The sequence below is a fragment of the Choloepus didactylus genome, chromosome 1, assembly GCF_015220235.1.
Source record: "Choloepus didactylus isolate mChoDid1 chromosome 1, mChoDid1.pri, whole genome shotgun sequence".
NCBI classification, from domain to species: Eukaryota; Metazoa; Chordata; class Mammalia; order Pilosa; family Megalonychidae; genus Choloepus; species Choloepus didactylus.
This window is the reverse complement of record NC_051307.1, coordinates 168,710,152-168,728,072: the sequence shown is the minus strand read 5'-3', so window position 1 is coordinate 168,728,072 and position 17,921 is coordinate 168,710,152. Positions and strand designations below refer to the sequence as shown.

The window sequence follows — 17,921 nt, the reverse complement described above, 5'->3', positions numbered from 1 at the left end:
CCGAGTGTGGCATGTTCATTCCCACTGGGTTTCTCTGCTTGTAGGCCTTCTCATTGCACAGATCTAGGAAACATTTTTGTTACTGTTTTAAGAGGGAAAAATAAGCTCTTACTAATAATTCTAATTCAAACTTAAGTGTACAGGGGTTTTACATACCTTTTTTAATTTTAAATATTTTTTTCTCTTAGGTAGAAAATCTTCACTCTTAGCAACATCAATGTAACTAGTAATAACACTGCTGAATCCAACTGAAACTCTTTTTTCTTTCTTTTTCTTTTTGTCTCTAAAGTATATGTCATTGAGAAGGAAAAATATACTGTGTTCCAAGGCCAGTTGGAATAATTACTTTCTCTAGGTGGTCATGTCACCAACAAAGTACAATTAGGTTCATTTGTTTCAGTTGTTTTCTTTTTTACAGGGAAGAAGGAAGAAGGGATTCTTTCTTTTTTTTTTTTTAAGCAAATGTCAAAAAGTTACATGACTGCAAAGTCAAACTACATATCAAGGTGCATTCAGGTAAGCCTTGCTTCCTACACGTCTCCTCTATCCTTTTCCCTCCTTCCCCTTAAATGACACATTTTTATTAGTTTTTAATTAATCTTCCTATGGTTTCTCCTTTCAACCTAGGCAAATGTGGACATATACCCATAATCACCCTGGTCTTACACAAGTGGCGTACTATGACACTGTTTCTGTACCTTGCTGTTGCTTTTTCAACTTCACTGGCTATCACTCCCTGCCAGTGTATAGGGCTCTTTCACATTTTTTTAACAGCCACAGAGACTTCATTATGTGGATGAACCAGGGTTTATTTAACCCGTCCCTACTGATGGACGTTGGATTGTTTCAAATCTTCTATGAATAATGCAGAACGGTCATAATTTTTACAAAACATTTTTCTGTGTTCTCTTGCTTACTCTTACACTGTTCAGTTGGGCATACCAATTTTGAATTCCGTTTCTATGCAACATTATTCCAAAATAATTCTTTCTTATGATGATGGACAGTGACTTTATTCCTTAGTGTCTTTAAACAATAAGCAAAAGCTGACACATACAATAAATATAGCAAGCCGCCAATTTAGTCTTTTTTTCTTCTTGCTTTTCTATTTTTCCTCCACCTAAAAAGAACTATGCTCCTAGCTCCTGTCAAACTAATAAGGCATGAGGACATCACTGATTTCAAGGACAAGACAGTAATTCGTAAACCTCACTACATTGTCTGGGAAGCTCACACACTGACCACCTCCTGTTTTCTATCCTTCCTTTCATCAGTGGTGGTACATGAGAACATCCCGGCTTGATCAACTAAACCGCCTCCATCCCAATACCAGTGACCTGGCTCAGAGTGGGCTGCATCCCCTCTGTCTAGTTCTTCCTCTCACTGGATGTGCTTGGCTTAACAGAGTGAAAAAACCAGCAACAACTATGAATAGGTAGTGATCATATTCTAGAACCCAGGCTTTTGGGGAGAGCATTAAACTACACACACACACACACACCTTTTTTTTTTCATTCCTCTTTCATCTGTGAGATGCCTTAAAGTATGCTACCAATGACTCAGACCCCTTCTTAGAATGTGGCCAGTTGAGGTCCTTCCAGTACAATTCTGATATGCTGCCTCTTAGGTTCAGTTTTAATACGAGACTTCAGCAGGAGATCTGGATTTCAGAACATGATTATTAATACTCATTTATATTTCTTATATTTATAGTAGGAGGCACTATGATCTCAGAAATATCATGAGGCTTGGGGAATGGAACTCATAACTGGGATACAGGAAAGAGAGCAGACACAAGGGAAGTAGTGGGGAAGAGCCCTTTGTAACAAGAACGGGTACAACCAGAGGGCTTCAAGGTGTACGGAAAAAGAAACTGGGAAGGCACTGGCACCAAGGTGTGACACAGACTGGGGGATTTTTCAGCCACCGAGGTATCTGCTCAGAAGCTTCATTTCACTAAGGGCAGACAGTTTATCTTGCCTTGGTGAATATTTGATTACTCAGAAGGTAATGATGGGAACTGCTTTCCTGGGCTTAATTCCAACTAAAGAGTAAGAACCTATGGGATTATGTAATTATGGAATAGTAGAAGGGGATGCTGAGCTTAGACAAACATCTATCCTAGATTTTAAGAACGCAGATTTCAGAAAGTTCAGAGGACAGGTACAAATCCAGGGTCAGAGGGAGTAAAAGGACAAGCTGCCTTAAAACGATTAGGGACTCAAAAGAACTTGAGGATAAAAAATGGTATTAGTAAGGAAGAAATGGGGGCCAACATTTAAAGAAAAAAGTGTAGTTGCATGCATGCCTCCTATCGAACAAACTCATGTTTTATGTGTCTAATGAAAAGAGAGACTAGATACAACCTTCTTATTTTACCACCTTTAAAAATCTGCATAGTCCAATAAAGTTCATAGAGAAGTGTAAATGGTACCATCAATTAATGCTTTTTAAAAATAGGTATGAAAACGGTACAAGCTACAAACTGGAAAAATTCCATTAAATATATATGTGCCAGTTTGGATGTATTATGTCCCCCAAAACGCCATTTTCTTTGATGTAATCTTGTGGGGGCAGATGTATTAGTGTTGATCAGGTTGGAACCTATTGATTGGGTGTGTTTCCATGGAGATGTGACTTAATCAACTGTGGGCAAGACCTTTGATTGGATAATTTCCATAGAGGTGTTACTCTACCCATTCAGGATGGGTCTGAATTAAATCACTGGAGCCCTATAAAAGAGCCGACAAACAGAAGGAGCAGAGCAGCTGTCAGTGACATTTTGGAGAGCAACTAAGAGAGACATTTTGGAGAAGGCCATTGAAAGCAGACTCATGCTGGCTCAGAGTTTGCTCCAGAGAAGCTAAGAGAGGAGAAATGCCCCAAGAGCAACATTTTGAAGAACCCACAGGAGCTGAGAGGGAGCTGAACACAACCTGGAAGCAGCAGATGCCAGCCACGTGCCTTCCCAGCTAACAGAGGTTTTCTGGACACCATTGGCCTTCCTTCATTGACAGTATACTTGTGTTGATGCCTTAATCTGGACATTTTCTTGGCCTTCAGACTGTAGCTTTGTAACCAAATAAGCCCTCTTTATAAAAGCCAATCCATTTCTGGTGTTTTGCAAAACAGCAGCATTAGCAAACTGGAACAATACAAAAGCCGGAATTTCAAAAAGTGACCAAGACTATCAGTCCCACTGTTATTTGTTTTATTATCTAATTTGCTGCATAACAAATTTGTTTCTTAAAAGATATTTGTACGTTGTTAGCTCATAGGCTGATCTTTGCAAGCATTCTCCTAATCCACTGATTTGAAGCATGTTACGGAAATAAAAGGATTCTCACTCAGATCTGCCCAGCACACCTTTCTTTGCACCCCTGGGACATGCAGAGCACAGGGTATGGGCTGTGGGACCACAGCCAAGGGAAGCAAAAGGCAACTTGCCAAGCACTTTATATACACTACGTAAGGAGTTTGGAGAAAGGCTATAGCTCTTTCCCAAGGAAATGGTGAAGATTTGAATCATGGTTTGTCTGAGTCCAATGCCTAAGGTTTTTCATTCACCATGCATTATTTCTAAACAAAACAGTCCCAGCCCTTAATCTGAGCTCATGATACGGTTACATGTATAAACTAATTGTTCTGTGAGGCAGAGAGTTTTAAGGGCTCTTGGATGGGCACTGGAGAGGCATTGTCTCCATTTTAAGGGAATGCAGAGGGAGAGAGGATGAGATCATGCATTTCAACTGGGTCAGTCCACTTTTAAAGAAAGAAATCCAATCACACAACTAAGATGCAAATTGTGTTATTCTCCTGATACTAAATTATCAGAAAATCTATTCTAACATGTTACAGAGGTTTGAGATCACACTCTAGTTCTTTACATCAACAGTGAGTACAAAGAACTTGCCTGGGTTCGATGTTATGTAACTTCCTCCCTACTCTCCTAATTATTTTCAGCAAAGAAACACTGCCCAATGAAAAATTTCTCATTTTATTAAGAAACTTAAAAGCAGTATTGTATTTGGTTACAAAGTAAGCCAGACAATTCTGTCTAAAGAGCAGAGTACATTTTAATGAAGTTGGTGAAAATCAGATAATGAGTAAACTTTTTAAGACTAAATTATTTCCATCCAAGGAGGCCAAGTTGTTTTTGTTTTAAACTCCCATGTTCTTTAATTATGGTTCGAGGGTGATGGAGTTAGGAGCTAGAGGAAGCGGAGATGTGGAGATCCCCTCTGGGAATGAGGATGCAGCATTACCCTGTGCTGGGAAGAATCCTGGGTGGGTGAGGAGCTGGCGTGAATCTGTGACTAGAGCTGAAGGGCAAGAGTGGAGGAGGGAGGCCAGTCAGGAAGCTGACATTAATCCAGAGAATTCAGAGAGCACCTGAAGGTGATTCGTAGCGCTTGGAAGAAAGGTAATGTAGCGAGGGATGTGGTGCTTTTGTAAGAGGATCCTGGAGTTAGGTTCTTGGAGAAGTCCTGTGGGGACTAGAGTGTGGTCTCAAACCTCAATGTGCAGCAGGGTCACTGGAGGTGCGTGTGTAAAATGCACATGCCCTGCCTCTCCCCCAGGACTCTGGCTCAGGAGGTCTAGGGTAGACCCAGGCACGCACAATTTTAGCAAGTACCTCAGGAGATTTCCATGTCAGAGAGCCAGGGACCACTCTGAGAAAAAACTGGTCTAGGAGGATGGGGAGAGGGGACTGAGAGAAAAAGTCATGATGAAGATGGAGAGTATGCCCAGTAGGCGTTAGAGGGCCACAGTTAGAAGGGCATTTCAGGAAATCTAAGAATTGTGAGACTGCCCAGTCGTCTATTCCAGGAAAGGAAGGAAAGGAGGGAGGTAAGCAAGACTGGCTCAAGACTTTACTTTTTTTTTTTTAATAACCAGCACAGCTCACATAAACAGATATTAATTTCCAAATGATCTTAAGGTTTTGTGTTTTCTTGTTTCACTGTTATTTATTTAAAAGTGCTCAAACATGAAAATCAGGAATATTTACTTAAAGAGGTAAAACTGAACTACTATGTAAAATTTCTTTAATGTGGATTTTTCAGAACGGGTCTCTATTTCTATAATTAGTAGTCAATATCCATAATATGGAGATACAAAAGGTCACATCATTTTGGATAATGAAAGTAATTCTTGATGCTTGAAGTAATTACACTAATTGGTCAGTCAATAACATTTATTGATCACACACACTGTGTTATAGGTCATTTGACTATATGCTGTGTTAAGATACTAAAGTCCCATGAAAACCCATTACGTACATATGCTGAACACTGTAAGAAGTTACAGAATTTTAGATACATGGGCAGCAAACTGGTATGAGCAAGCTAGTACTTGTATTATTAGCACATTGACAATTCTTTTCTAAAGAAATCTTTACAACTTTTTTTCTGGCGTATGATGGCTGTTTGTACAGGCATTAGCCCAGCAAATGCTGCAACACCATTAAAACAATGACATGAGGACATAGAATGATTGCTAAGGTTTATTTTTTAAATCAATGCCAAAATAAAGTCTGTAGGTGTAATACTGAATTAGGATTTCTACACTAGGAAACAGATACGATATGTGGGATTTTTTTGTAGGCATATCAGGACTACATATTATAATGAAAAACTTTACAGAATAAATTCCAAATAATTTTATGATTAGATGATTCAAGTTTACAAAATAAACTACAAATAATCAATCAGACAAAGTTACATTTTCGAAAACTTGAGGACTCCAGCCTGTGTTTTCAATAGGTGACCAAACAGAAAATGAGAAGATGATAAATACCTGTTATGGCAGGGTTTACTGCCCCTGCGCCTATTATAAAAGTGTAGACAATTATATTGGGAAGTTACATAACAAGGAAGACAGGGAGTCCTTTAATTTCCTTGGTGTTCTAAATGAAGTAATAATACAGAACTCAGATTATGAAAGGCAGGGAAGTTAAAGAAAGGCTATCTGCTTACCTCCTAATCTACCAGACAAGCCGCCTGGTGGGTATCTGGGATGCCAGGTGTGGGGGTAGCCAGCACAGCCCCCCGCCACCTCAGGAGACCTGGGCCTACCATCACTTCATTCAGAGACGACACCTGGCCACTTCTGGGAGCGATTCCTCTGGTCAGCTTACAGAGGTAGGCTCTCCCTCCTGCCTTCTTAATAACTCCCTGAATAACCCTACTAACATGCAATTACACAAGGTAAGTATTTCACTTTTTGCATTTTCACTAGTTACCAATTATCTATGTATCTTCTCTGCCTGTCTGTACTGCCAATATTTTTGAGTGATATTTGGAAACAGGAGGGGCCAGGGGGCTGGTAACTTCACAGGTGCAGTGCCAAGCAGCAGCTCTCATAACAGGCTTTTTAATAATGTTTAAGAGGATCCTTTACCGTTCTTAAAAGGATAAGAAAATACAAGAAAACTACCCACACCAGCTTCTCCTTCTGAGCATGTAAAAAGAAGAGAACACAGTTCTTCTGCAGCTAGCCCAGCCAGCCCTGCAGGAACATGGATTTCTGTGCAAACAGTTTCTTCATCTGTGGCTTGAAGGGCTGAAATAGAGGGCGTTCCAACTCTAAAACACAAGTACTTTTCATTGATGAATTACAGGTAACAAAAACCTACATATTTCTGAGAATAATTAGAATTGGATTGATCCTGAGAAAATTTATTTTGTCATGACTACTGGCAAAAATCAATATTTAGAAGTTTCTAAATCACAGCTTTAACCCAAAAGAGAACATGGTTCTTAGCCTGCTGTTAGTGCTGCGGCTGTGCTCAGTGACGTGGCAAGAATGCCCACTGTGAGAACATCTTCAGGTTCAGAAATAGAAACCCAGCCAATAATAATGAAGGGGTGAGAAGTGGGATTTGCTTTCTTTCAGGAACAACTTCGATTTCTTCCAAATACTATCTCAACACAATGTCATCATAATTTATATACTTTAAACCATACACAGTTGTTCACATTATCCTGAAGTTAACCGTTTAGCAAATGAATTTTATTTTTTCTATTAATCATTATCCCATATACTAGCCTGAGTTAAACCAAACAGCATTATAAAAGACTCAAGTAACACATGTCCTTGTCCACTTATACTTAAGGAAGAAATATTAACACTTTGGGGAAACTGTTAAAGAGACATAAAAGTACCAGGATTCCTTGATTCTACAACCGTGTTGCCACCCAACTAAGACAAGAGGTAGCAGTTAATTCTGGCCAAAGAAAACAAAATCTTTTTAAGTTTTAGTAACGTTCATCTTAAATGTAGCACAAACTAGGTGAACAGTTTCTGAAGAGTGACATGTTATACAACTGCAGTGTGCTATAGTGTTTCACAGTAAAAATATATAGTAAGAATATTACACAAATCCACTGAAACGCACAGGAATCTGGATTCAAGCTTGGGGGTAGATTACATCCAGAAAGCAGTGAATACATTCATATACCTGGCTGGGCTATGTGGCTGCTCTTTTGCTGAAAGGATCGCCTTTGAGCCTTTGCTGTTCTGTGTAAAGAACCTAGAATTAGGTTTTTTTGATTCCATGGTCCCAAGTTTCTGCCCCTAGGGAAAAGCTATGAGTTATTTTTCTTCTGGAAGGTTAACCAAGGAGAAAACCCACTCAGATGCTTTTGTGGTAATGAACTTGAGAATTGAGAAAATAAAGAGGCTCATCAAACAGCAGAGAAAGGAAAATGAAAAATCCCTAATCAGGAAATGGCAATGAGAATGTAGATCAGTTCTGGCCTAAAAGGAATGAAAGATACAGAGCAGAGAACAAACAACAAGGTTGGGCCATCCATCAGTTCATGGTGGAAACTGCACAAGTGATTTAACTTTTTGACTTATAGCTATAACATTAATTCTTAAAAAATAGGGATGGCTACACAAAAGCCTATTACTGGATTTTTATGTAAAGAATTATATTTTGGCAAGATAATACTGCTTTCCATGTCACCTCTTGAAAATCCTTACAGTTTATATGTTTGATAGATGAAGTTTTAGTTTCACACAATTTTCTAATTACTGCATTGAAATACTTCATAATTTAAATATTTTAAAAGATTTTTCAAACCTAATAACAAAATGAAATATGTTGATATATTAAATATCATATTTTATGAAAATTAGTAAATGAGTGCAAATTTTTCAAGATGACATAATTAAATTAATTAAGAACACTAACAAATAACTGCATAAAACTGTAATGGAATGCAGTAAAGAGAAATTTTCACTTGTATCATGTTTTATGTTTCCCAACCACAGATAATAAACTTAGATGAAAACCAAACAACCATTAAAATACATGAAATATGATATATACAATAACAAGATATAAAAAAGAGGATTTTTTAAAAAAATGCTTTTCCTTTAAAAGAAGAGGGGCCAAATCAGAAATATGGCATCATCTTCTCTTCTCATTAAAACAAATGCCATTTATTCTTGCCAAACATAAAGCAGATGACATTTCAAATATTCTAGTTGGGATTTTCTCTACCAATCTAAATGATTTGAATCTAAAATAGAGTATATAGCACATGGCTAAAAAAATTTAGAAGCAGAAATAATTTTTAAAAATACTCAAAAAACAGACATATTGTTCTTAAGTCTGATATATATAAACACTAGTTTTTCAACTGAAAATTTACTTTGCTGTCCTAAAAAAGCTCTCCTATCACAAGCATAACAAGTGCAAAAGTATTTTTGAGTGTGTGTGTTGAAAAAAGAAACCAAAAGCAAAAGGGTAAAATCTTTCAAATGGTTACAAATAAAGATATATTTATATATTTTAATAAATGATATTTCAAATTCCCCAAACCAGCTTTAGTGGGATGCTGCTTAGAAGATGGAATTCCATACAACACGGGTTTATCTGGGCCTTATTCAAGAGGTCAATTTAGCAACAGTCTTAAAATCACTTCAACATAACATGGCCTGCGAGTGTCTTGTGGCACAATATTTTACTACGCTGAGAACAAAACACAGGTATCTGATCATTCTTCCCCACTTCTTTACTTACACTACCTGTTGCAATTAAAGCCTTTATGAACCACATGCTCCACTCCTAACCTCCAGGGCTCTGAAGTTTGGGTGTGCCAGCCACACGTGGGCATTCCATAATCCACATGGAGGCATGTAACTGCCTAATTACTTTTCATATAGTTCCAGTTGGTAATCTCTCTTTCTTGGCCTTCTTCCCGCACAGTCTTGGCATCAGCAAAAGCCAAATTATTTTAGGATGATTCGGAGCTGTTAAATCCCATTCTGCATGAGACGGAACAGATAAACCAGGTCTTTTAAATAAATCAGTGATACCCAGATGGATGATCAAAATCCCTGTGATGCCAAATCCACAGCAGTACAATTTGTCAATGAATTATAAGGAGGTTTCCTTCTTCCGCCAGCATTTTCCATCTGGGTAAATCTAGGTGAGATGAAGGTGTGTAATTTTAGTCCTTCATGGAATCTAATTGCCATGCCATCTTTCTAAACACACGGCCATGGGATTCACTTGTGGTGGGATTAGATGAGAAACAATGTGTTCAGCAGGACCCTCCTCACTCCGTCTCACTGAGGAATAAAAAGGCCTTCTTTACCCCAGTTTATATATACTCAAAGATGACTTTTTTATTCTTAAAATATTTTTGTTTGGATTGTGACTCAAACTGATTCTTTTCTTCTCTACCAGTTTGGCATGATTACTTTAATGCACGGGCCCTCATGATCTCACCCTGTCCCCTTCTTGCTTCTTTTTTATACCTTTTATAACTTTAATTTTTTGAAAGAAAAGATACTCATATGGTTCAACAACTTAAACAGTATAGACTAGTATATGTGACTCTTTCCCTTGCACAGCCCCCAGCCTCCTTGTTCCCTCCCATCAGGCAACCACTGTTACTCTTGTTAGACAGTGATGCAATCACAAGCAAACAAGACTGTTCTCCCAGCCCCATCTTTTAAAATAAATGTTAATGAATAATACATACTTTGCCTTGCATTTTTAAACAGTATGTATACATTTGTCCCTATATTTGCATACAAGGTCATCCTTATATAGGCATATATGTACAGTGTGTGTGTGTGTAGGAGAATATATACATATATATTCTCTATTTTTTATGGAGAATAATATTCTCATGTATGGATATATCATAATGCACTTAGCCCAGGGCCTCCTGTTGAATATTTAGGTTGTTCCGATGTTACAAAGAAAACTTTGTACATATGTCATTCCCTAGATTTGTGAATACATTTGTAGAATAAACGCCTAAAAACAGAATTGTTGGTTTAAAGTGTAAGTAATCTATAATTCTAACACTTTCTGCCATATGGCCTTCCCTAGGAATGGACCCAATTGACATTCCCCCCAACAATGTGAGAGGGCCAGTTTCCACTACAGCTTCCCCAATCCTCCATGACCTGTGAGTGAGCAAACTTTGCGGTCTTTGATAAAAACACATGGATCTGATACATGAAAAATGGGGTCTCCTTGAAACACCTCGTGCATGTGGCTTCTAGAACAACAGTATTCTCTTCCTCCTCTCCAAATGCTGCATCTTAACCTTCTGTGATTGTTTTTCCTCATCTTCCCAACAGCTAAATCCCCCTCCCTCCCTTCCTTCCTTTCTTTCTCACAGTCACTTGGATGGCATCAGTCTCCTGGCTTTACTTTGTGCTTAAGGCATCCAAACCTACTACCTCCAGCGTGGGCCTCTCTTTCAACTTTATACTTGGAAATATTCCAGGCTTATCAAACTTAACTTGTCCAAAACCAAACTCCTGATCTTCACCCCCAATCCCCTCCTCCCTCGGTCCTCCTCATCTTCATAAACAGCAGCTCCATCCTTTCAGGTGTTCAAGCCTAAATCTTGAAGTATACCAACTCCCCCTTTCTCTTCTATTCCACATCCAATCCATCCATAAATGCTGTCAGTGAGACATTCAGAATATCTAGAATCTAACCATCTCTCATCAGCTCCCTGCAACCACCTTGCACCAAGCTTACTGATTGGCCTCAATGGCTGCAAAAGCCTGAGTGGTTTTCTGGTGTCTGCCCCTAGGCTATGTGACGTAGCCACTCCTATGCTAAGACCCTCAAAGAGGTCCAGCTTCCAGCAGCCACTGCAGGGCCCCGTATCATCTGGCCCATCCTTGTCTCTCTGGCTTACTGCCCCCTCCGCTTGCGCATGGCGCGGTTCCTCATCGCATGTCCTCTGCAATCTTGGCCCCTCTTCCTGGGATAATTCCTTCCCAGACAGTGGCACAACTTGCTTCCCCAGATTCACCCATGTCTCTGCACAAATCTCACCATTTCACTGAGGCCTTCCCTGAACACTACCTAAACCAGCCACCCTCTACTCTCGCCCTGGCACCCCAATCTGTCAGGGAGATCACAGACACCTGTTCAGGGGCCACCCCACAGACCTCACCTATCCCCACCCCCTTCTCTGGGGAGTCCACAAACACATCTAAGCAGCCATCCTTTGGCCTTCCTGCTGCTCCCAACTCCTTTTCTAGTGGGTGCCATTCCACAGCATGGGGAGATGTGAAGTCTAACAAAAAGCCCAGACCTTAAACCCAGGAGCAAGCAGCCCCTGATGCTTATCAGAACAGGAAATCTCAGCAGCCCCTCTTTCCCCATAAAAACCACACAAACAGTCCAGCTTGGTCTCTTCTCCGACACGAAGGGAGCCTGTGGAGCTGCCATCTATCCACCCCCCGCCCCTGACATGGAGCAGTTTTCGGCTGCCTGGGGAGGCCGGCTGTGATGGGACGTCTTCCCGTGGTCTTTTGGACACTTTGTGCTGTGTATGCGACAAGGAGATTTGCCCTTTCTGGATTCTTTGTTCTGCACAATAAAGAGATGGTTTGCTGAAAGTTTCTGTTGTACCCTGAACATGTGTTTCCACAATGCACTGTGGTAGCAACACACTCCCCACTATCTCCTTTCTCTGCTTTATTGTTTCCAAAACACTCATGATCTGACACTAAGTATTTTACTTATTGGGCTTTTTTTGTTTATTTTCTTTCTCCCACAACTGGATTTAAGCTTCATGATGGCAGGGATTTAGACATTTTTGTTCATTACTATATTCCCTGTAACTGCAGTAGTATATGGGAGATGCTTAAAAATATTTGTTAAATCAATGTATAAATCACAGTGTACTCATTACTTTGCATATTTTATGAATGAGGTTGAACATATTTTCATTTTGTTTTAGAGTCTTCTGAATTTCTCTTATTGTGAAATGTCTGTTCGTATTCTTTGCAAAGAATACGAACATTGAGTTGTTGGCCTTTTTCTTACTGATCTGTAGGAGCTCCTTATACAATAGGCATTAGCCTCTTATTTATGACACGCATTGCAAATATTTTTTTCTGTCTCTAGCTTTTGTTTTGACTTTACTTTGGATAGCTTTTGCCATGTAGAGTTATTTTAATGCACTCTAATACTCTAATACATCATCTTTTTTTTTTTTAATTTTATGTCAAAGCTTCTGGATTTTTGTTATTTCCTTGCCTGCATCTCCAGTCTCAATTACTGCTTCCATCTTTGCTGTGTGATACTCCAAGATGCTCACTGCTACTGCTAGGTGGGCCTTCTTGCCCCTGTACATGCCATGCTCTTGCCTGGAATTCCTGTCTCCACCTGCCATGTCTCCTGGACAAACCACCAGCTTCATTCTGCTCCTGTATTAAAACCTGGTGCAGAGGCAGAGTTAATCACTCCTTCTCTGTGCTGTCTCTGCTGTACAATGAACCCTCCCTGCTGTACTTAATACCAGTGCACTTGGTGACCTTCTCATACCTCCAACACTGGACCTGGAGCACTCTGAGGGCAGGGTCTGTATTCTATTAATCCAAGGACTCCCAGTTTCTGGTCAGACTGAGATTAAGAACCTAATAATGGCTGAATAAAAGAATGGAAAAATAAACACATCAGTCTACACTCAGTTCAATTCAATTCAACAAATACTTATCAAGTGCCAGCTTTGTGCCAGGCACTGTTCTTGGCATTTGGGTTATGCCATGAATGAAACAAAGATTCCTGGCCTCAACAAGATTACATTCTGGTAAGGGGAAGACAGACAATAAGCAACAATTATTATATGGGATGTTGGAAGATACTGATTGCTACAGAAAAAAGACAAAATAAGGCAGGGGAAAGGGATAAGATGTGTTGTGAATGTTTTTAAGCTTTTAGGTTGAAGTAAAATAACCAGCCATACTCCAGGATTTTCTGTATTTCCTCCCAACCCTTTTTTTCCTTAGAGAACTCATCCACTCAAGTAACTGTTCCATTTGGATGACAAGCAATTTATCTCTAGGCCTGACCTCCACCCCAAGCTTCACTGGCATCATCTCAACAACCTACTAGCTATTTCCATTTCACCATCCTACTGTGATATCAATGCTCAGCACACCTTCACAAATACCTTCTTCCTATTCTGACATTGTGGGCATCTGCAGTCCATTACTGGGAGGAGAATGTGAACATAGAGGCAAAGAAGAGAGATGAGTCAATTGTTGAGTCCCCAAACAGGCCCCTAACTACTTAAAGACCCTACTGCTCTTGGCAGCTTCTTGAAGTGTTCAAGACACTGACAGATAGACTTGAAACAAGAGCTTTACAACCAAGTAAGTTGGAGAGATGTTGAGCTAAACTGGAGGATATTCAGAATGCTAATGTGCACTAAGAATGTCCAAAGGGGAATAAGCAGTGTTATAAAAATGTGAAGATCAAATCCTTTGCCCAAGGAGAAGGACTAGTGTTCCTTGAATCAGGCTTTGGGAAACAGTGGCCTGGAAAATCAAACCCAAACCCTTTAGCCTTGAAGTAAAGGGCTTCCATCATTTGCCCCAACCTGAATTTTTGCTGCTTCCTGAAGCAAATATTTCCCTTTAGCCAGGATCATATATTTCCTGAGCACTGAAAGCACACCGTGATGATGAAGCCTTCTAAGATTTGCCCCCCATTCCAAAATGCCTGATTCCTCCTGTACTGTCTACATGAATCCTGCATTCCTTCAAGCCCCCAGTTCAAGCTGCATCTTCTCTACAAACAAAATGCTTTGAGATTGCTCCATTCTTCAGATTTCTTTTGTACCTGCTATCTGTGCCACTTACTTGGTTGTATTTTATTAATTTTCAATAACAGTAGAGACCTATAATAATTCTTTTTTGCATTTCCAAGAAATTAATTAGCATAGTATCTTGACAGTGAACACATTCCACAAGTGCATGACTGGGTTTCTCCTTTAATACGTTAACATGTAATGACACTGATCTATAATGAAAGAATGCAGCTTACAGTTGCTGTAAATTCTGTATTATAAGAAAGTTTATCTCTAAATATGGCTAACATGTTTTTAGAATGCATTTTTTCATTTATACCCACTACAATCCCTTATATATTTATATTGTTTTATAGGATTTATAGATCACAGAATTTGAGAGCTGGAAAAACCTTAGAAATCATCTAGGCCAACAGAAATACACACACACACATACACACACCCTTTTACAACCTCTTTCAACCTACTGGCATTTGTCTGAGAAAGGTAATTTCCTTTGTTTGTTGACGTTACTTGAATTGTGGTTCCTTTCAGCTTTAACAGACATTTTAGTTTGCTAAAGCTGATGAACTGCAAAATATAAGAAATGGTCTGGGTTTTAACAATGAGGATTTATAACCTTACAAGTTTACAGTTCTAAGGCCATGAAAATGTCCAAATTAAGGCACCAACAGGATGAAACCTTCTCTGAAGACCAGCTACTGGTGAGCTGTCAGATAGCAAGGCACATGGTGATGTCTGCTGGTCCCTCTCTCTTGGGTTTCATTGCTTCAGCTTCTGGCTTCAGTGACTTCCCCTCTGAGCTTCTGCATGTTTTTCTCTTTTAGCTTCTGTCTTAGCTTTTGTGTGGGGCTTTTCCTCTAAAAATCTCTGGGGCTTTTTTCTGTCTTTTATCTTCTTATAAAGAACTCCAGTAAGAGGATTAAGACCCACCTTTGGGGCATTCCTCAACTGAAATAATAACCTAATCTAAGGGTCCCATCCACAGGAATGGATTAAAAGAACATGACCTTTTCTAGGGCACATACAACTTCAAACCAACACAGATAAGAATGACAGAAGTAATAATAACAAAAGCAGCATTTGGCCTGAGCTCCAGAATTGAAATGTAGCCTGACCTAGCAATGGTCACTCCTGACCTTTCTCGAGCTGACCATCTGCTGAGTTGATCTTGAGCGTTACTATTTAAATAAAAAAGTGCTAGTATCAGAGACTCCCGTGGGTTTACAAAGGAAGGAGGGGAAGAAAATGTGACAAGAAAGCACAGCTTTGGGATTTGATCACAGGTCAGATATCCCAGAAGGTCAACAGGGAAGGTCAACAGGTCCCTCCTCTTCATTTCATGGCACTGGTGAGATCTCACCACAGAAAGACGTCATGAAGAATGAATATGCTCTTCAAGCAACACGTCTTGGCTGTGTGGGTTGAGAGTCAGGGAAGGGGACTCAGATCTGGATAAAGAACCCAAAAGGGGGAAGAGGGGGTGTTCTGTTCTACCTTCTGAAGAGAGGTCCACAAAACCTGAATGTACTCATTAAAATGCAAATTCCTGAGCCCTAACCTTGAAAGGTTTACTATTTGGGGTATGAGGCAAAGAAATAGTGAACAGCCATGCACAGAAGATTCTGACCACACTTAGGAAAAATACTATTAGTATGAGAGTTGATGTAGGACTCTTAAGAGCAGAAAAGAGGCAACAGGAACAGGAGATGGTAGAGGGTGGTAAGATAGGGAGTTTCTGGAGACCAGTTTCTTATTTTGAAGTTTTCACCCTGAGTTGGCCTAACTGTCACTTTTGTGATTACTTCCTCCACCTTCCCTTAACAGTGATTAAGTTTCCTTTTGGTGGAATTAAAAAGAGAGAGAGAAAGAGAGGCTACTGATGACCTTGCTACTTCTTGGCTTCCCCAGGCTTTGGTAATTGTTAGTTAATTAATTAGCAAGTGCCCACTAGAGGATCTGGTGATTCAAGATCCAGTGTCTTTAAGAAGAGAGAGATGCTGAGGGCTCCTAAGGAGATATCATGCCCTACCACGGGTTCCCAGTGTCTGCCCTTCAAAGAGGCTCACTCTTCCCCTTCAAAGTTAGGCATTAACTCCCAGCCCCCTCCACCCCCGCCCCCCAGCCCAAGAAAACAAATGCTGAGGGACTGCAAACCATGGAAGGGAGTCTTTGTTCAATCTTTAAAAGTTAATTGTAATTTCAATCCATTCTAAAATGGCTGCTTGCACAATTGCTCTTAGGTCACTGCATTTTAGAATTCACAAGGCCATCAGGAATCACATAATTCACTGCCATTTAGAAGGAAGAAAAATGAGGCAGAGAGGGGTCAAGGGACTAATCTAAAGTCACACAGCAAAACATGGTACAGAGGGCACAAGAATGTGGGGCTCTGGATCTCCAGGGAAGAATCTTTACCTCAGTCAAACAGAGTTGAGCAGTATTCTGACTTAAAGGAAAGTTATAAGGCTCCGAGGTTTCCTCTTACAAGTATTTTCAAACAGAACACTTGTGAAGTGCTTTCAGAATCAACTCTACAGATGATTTTATGTTTACTGTATTGGGGAGATAATGACGTGAGCAAACCCAGTGACGGATGGTGACAGATTACTTATCTGGTAACCTCTGCTTCTAAGAACATGCTGAGATCCGGGGAGTTTGCAAAAATGAAACAGCCTTCTGAGCAATCTAACCCAGGGCACGTAGGTCAGGCCTGACATTCTGCTAGTTCTCCTGTGTGGGAGTGGGTCGGGCTGTCATCCGCTTTTTGGCAAGACAAATCTATCAAGCTTGGTTACAGGGAGATGCCAACTGCTCAGAGGACTAGAACCAGCAAATTAGAAAGGAAAAAGAGAGCAGTGTACAAATAAGACAGTTGGAAACAGTGCAAATTAGCAGTAGGAAGTGAGAGTTGAATGAAAGGGAATGGAACAAAGGTGTAACTAGGAGGAGGATGTGAACTGACAGAGCAAGCTGCCCCTCTAGTGCGCAGGGTACGGGACCTCCTCAACTGAAAGGCTCCTGGGAAATCCCTGCATTAAATGGAGCATGAAAATGGTGACTAGGAGTTGTAACAAGAAAAGATCAAATTATTTTTTAGCAAATAAAGTTTAAGAAAGCAGAGATGTACAGAATCTGCTATAGAAATGTTTCCATTAAACTGGTTAAAATGCAGGGTAATTAAAGCTTTTATTATTTGGAAAGTTACCTTATATCCCACTTCACCCAGTAACGATGCAACCCTGGCTACTGTGCTTGAGACTCCCTTAGAAGTTAAAAAACAAAACAAAAACAAAACAAAACAAAAAAAAACAAAAAACAAAGCTTCTATATAAACAGGCCTGGCATGAGCTGGGTTTTCTTTAATTTGCAGCTCGATCCTCCCTTCTCAGTCATTCCCAAAGCGTATGAACCAGTTCTTCCGCCAGGAGAGGCACCAGGCTCCCCTCCCAGGCACGGGGCCTCCGCAGTCCTCCTGCCCTCGGGATCCCGAAGCTGATGCAAGGCCTGTGGGTGGGGACCCTCGGTCAGGGAGTCCCCAGCTTCTATCCCTGATTCCTTCCTTCCGTCTTCTTTTTTGATTTAAATTTTGTTTTTTGTTTTTCTTTAATCAGAATTTACATACACATAATTTAAAGAGCCAAATAGTTGTCACCAATTCCCCTTTCCCAGCAGCAGTCACATTCAACCTCTTTAGCAATGAGTTTTCCTCCGTTTTTGGTAGGTATACGCATAAGTCTAAGTAACAGACTTACAGTGTTTAGTTAGATTTTTCCCCCCCAAGTACCTGTTAAATTCCCAACCTGAAGGATGAGAATTTTGCTGACTGTA

The 17,921-nt window shown here is 40.0% G+C and overlaps 1 protein-coding gene across 2 annotated transcripts in view; it reads right to left on the bottom strand.

The window, feature by feature from the left end:
• Positions 1 to 17,921, bottom strand: part of PLCL2 (phospholipase C like 2) — a 211,598-nt gene that overhangs the window by 18,837 nt on the left and 174,840 nt on the right. The window contains exon 5 of one of the 2 annotated variants that reach the window (XM_037845565.1): positions 3,073 to 6,564. The exons of the other annotated variant lie outside the window; for it this stretch is intronic. Within the exon in view, the coding sequence (XP_037701493.1) occupies positions 6,386 to 6,564 (179 nt within the window). The 3' untranslated portion in view covers positions 3,073 to 6,385. Of the gene's footprint in view, positions 1 to 3,072; positions 6,565 to 17,921 lie in introns of those variants that run through there. 2 annotated transcript variants of the gene reach the window in all.